This window comes from Arachis ipaensis, chromosome B04 (assembly GCF_000816755.2).
Source record: "Arachis ipaensis cultivar K30076 chromosome B04, Araip1.1, whole genome shotgun sequence".
Taxonomy (NCBI): Eukaryota; Viridiplantae; Streptophyta; class Magnoliopsida; order Fabales; family Fabaceae; genus Arachis; species Arachis ipaensis.
In genome coordinates, this window is record NC_029788.2 from 129,912,437 (window position 1) to 129,914,776 (window position 2,340).

Sequence of the window (2,340 nt, forward strand, 5' to 3'; positions counted from 1 at the left end):
TTTTATTAATTAAAATTAAACTTTAAAAAGATTTACGTTCTTTAAACTAACTAATTAATGTATCATAATGTGAATGAAAAAAACAAAAATTCTCATATACTTTTGAAGGAGTTTAGAAATTCTCATTCATGTATCGTTGGTGTAGGTTTAGACTTGAGTAATGTTAAAGAGTTAATTTTTTTTTCAGCTGATATTAATATTTGTTTAAAATTAATTTGTTTATCTTAAAATTACAGATTTCAAATTTTAAATTTTTTATTTTTTTATCTTAAAATTAATTTGTTTATCTTAAATCTTTTAAGAAATGAATATTTTTAAAATTAAAAATTAATTAATATTAACTAGTTAAAAATTAATTTTTTATATTTTATTATAAAATATACATTAAAAATAAATTAAATATTATATATATTTATACACAAATATATAATAACTAATTTGACAATCAATTTTTCTTTGTTTACATAGCATTATTCTAAAAGTAAGATATATTGGTAGAATATTAATTGTCGTGTTACACCATTTACTACCTATAAGAACATCTCTAATGCTAATTCCAAGTTCATTTTATTTTAAGTCTTACAAAAATATTTGTAGGATTATATGTCATAAATAATAATTTAAAACTGAAAGTTAAATTTGTTTCTTCAATGTTTAGTATTAATTCAATTAGAATTTTATATTATTTTAAATTATTTTATCAATATAATTATACAAGTGATAAAATTTTATTAGTTTTTTATTAAGGTAATATTGTATTTCTAAGATGATACAAACTTTATTTTATAAATTAATTTCAATACAAATTTCAATTCTAAATCAATTCACTTCTTAAACATATCAAATTAAAAATAATAATACTCTAAAAACACTTCATTAAAGATATTCTAAAGTACTAAATCAAACTGAATATAATAACTAATAAGCTAACTAGCTAAGTGTCCCTACAAAAGTCAAAGTAAAATTCTAAAATACAGATCATCATATATGGAGAATTTTCCCACTAATAAATAAGTGTCCCTATAAAATTCTTAGCGTTATTCTATAGTATAGTTGGATTATTAGTGGGAGTTCTTGACAAATGAATTTGGTTTCATTAGTGTACTATAGGTAATTCACTCTCAAAAGAAGAACTATATATATATATATCATGTTCTAGAACTTTTAATATATATATATATATATATACTTCGGGAGAGACTTAAATTTGAAATTTCTGAAAAAAGAGAACAAATTGTCGTATGATCTACAGTTCATCGGCAGAACTTTTAATATTAAACTTTACGAAATTTCACTCAACAATTAATAATGAACATTTAAAAACAAAAAAAATGCTTAAGATTGAATCACCCTAACTAGACCATTCTTTTGCACAAGGAAGGAACGTTGAACCTTCTCACTGATTGACATCATATTGAAAGAAATTGGGGATTTATTTTTTCGTATCTTATTTGTGCTTTCCAATTAAGGTAATAATCATTTTCAGGAGTAAATAAAGAATAAATTAACCATTTTCAATAATGATAATTGTTATCTTTTTCTTCCCCTACTTTTACAAGTCATTCATCTAATAGAAAATTTGCCACTAATAATACTTTATAAGTTATAATCTATAGAAGACACATTTAATTTTAATGAAAATCAACAACTATATGGCTTTGTCAATTTCAAAATGAATACCACTTTATTTCATGTAAAATAATAATAAAAAAATTTAGAGATATAATTATTTTTTCTATCAACTTAAATTTTTAGAATAAATAATTTTATAACATAGAATGAGAATTTCTATAACCTAAAAATCTAAAGTTTGATTCTTAGTAACTTAAAAAAAATTCAGTATAAAACAAATAAAAAAATCTTACACAAAAATTTTACATAAACCAAAAAAAAAAAAAGAGTATATACTCTTATAATTAGTCATACATATATGTACTTATTGAATAGTACTAGGGCTCCATCATCTTCTAGAAGGTGCTGAAACTCTATATATATAGAAAGCAAAGCAAATGTTGTTGCACATCTAAAACAATAACTCCTTGTTGCAAATCAAATACACTAATTATACCAAAAAAATATGGGTTCATCAATCCTTGGCCCCAAAGAAATTGAGATGTTTGAAGGGCAAGCTTTATTGTATAGACAGTGTTGTGCCTACATAGATTCCATGTGTATTAAGTGGTGTGTTGAGCTCAACATAGCAGACATAATTCACAACCATGGTCAACCCATTACCCTTCATCACTTGGTCTCAACATTGCAAGTTCCATCTTCCAGGGTTGCCGCTGTTCGACGCTTCATGCGTTACCTCGCACATAATGGATTATTTCACATAGTAAG

At 23.4% G+C, this 2,340-nt stretch overlaps 1 protein-coding gene across 1 annotated transcript in view; it reads left to right on the forward strand.

Moving 5' to 3' along the window:
• LOC107638167 (isoflavone 7-O-methyltransferase-like) overlaps nucleotides 2,005-2,340 on the forward strand; it is a 2,669-nt gene continuing 2,333 nt past the window's right edge. Inside the window, exon 1 of the mRNA XM_016341335.2 lies at nucleotides 2,005-2,335. Within this exon, the coding sequence (XP_016196821.1) occupies nucleotides 2,078-2,335 (258 nt within the window). The 5' untranslated portion in view covers nucleotides 2,005-2,077. The remainder of the gene's footprint in view (nucleotides 2,336-2,340) is intronic.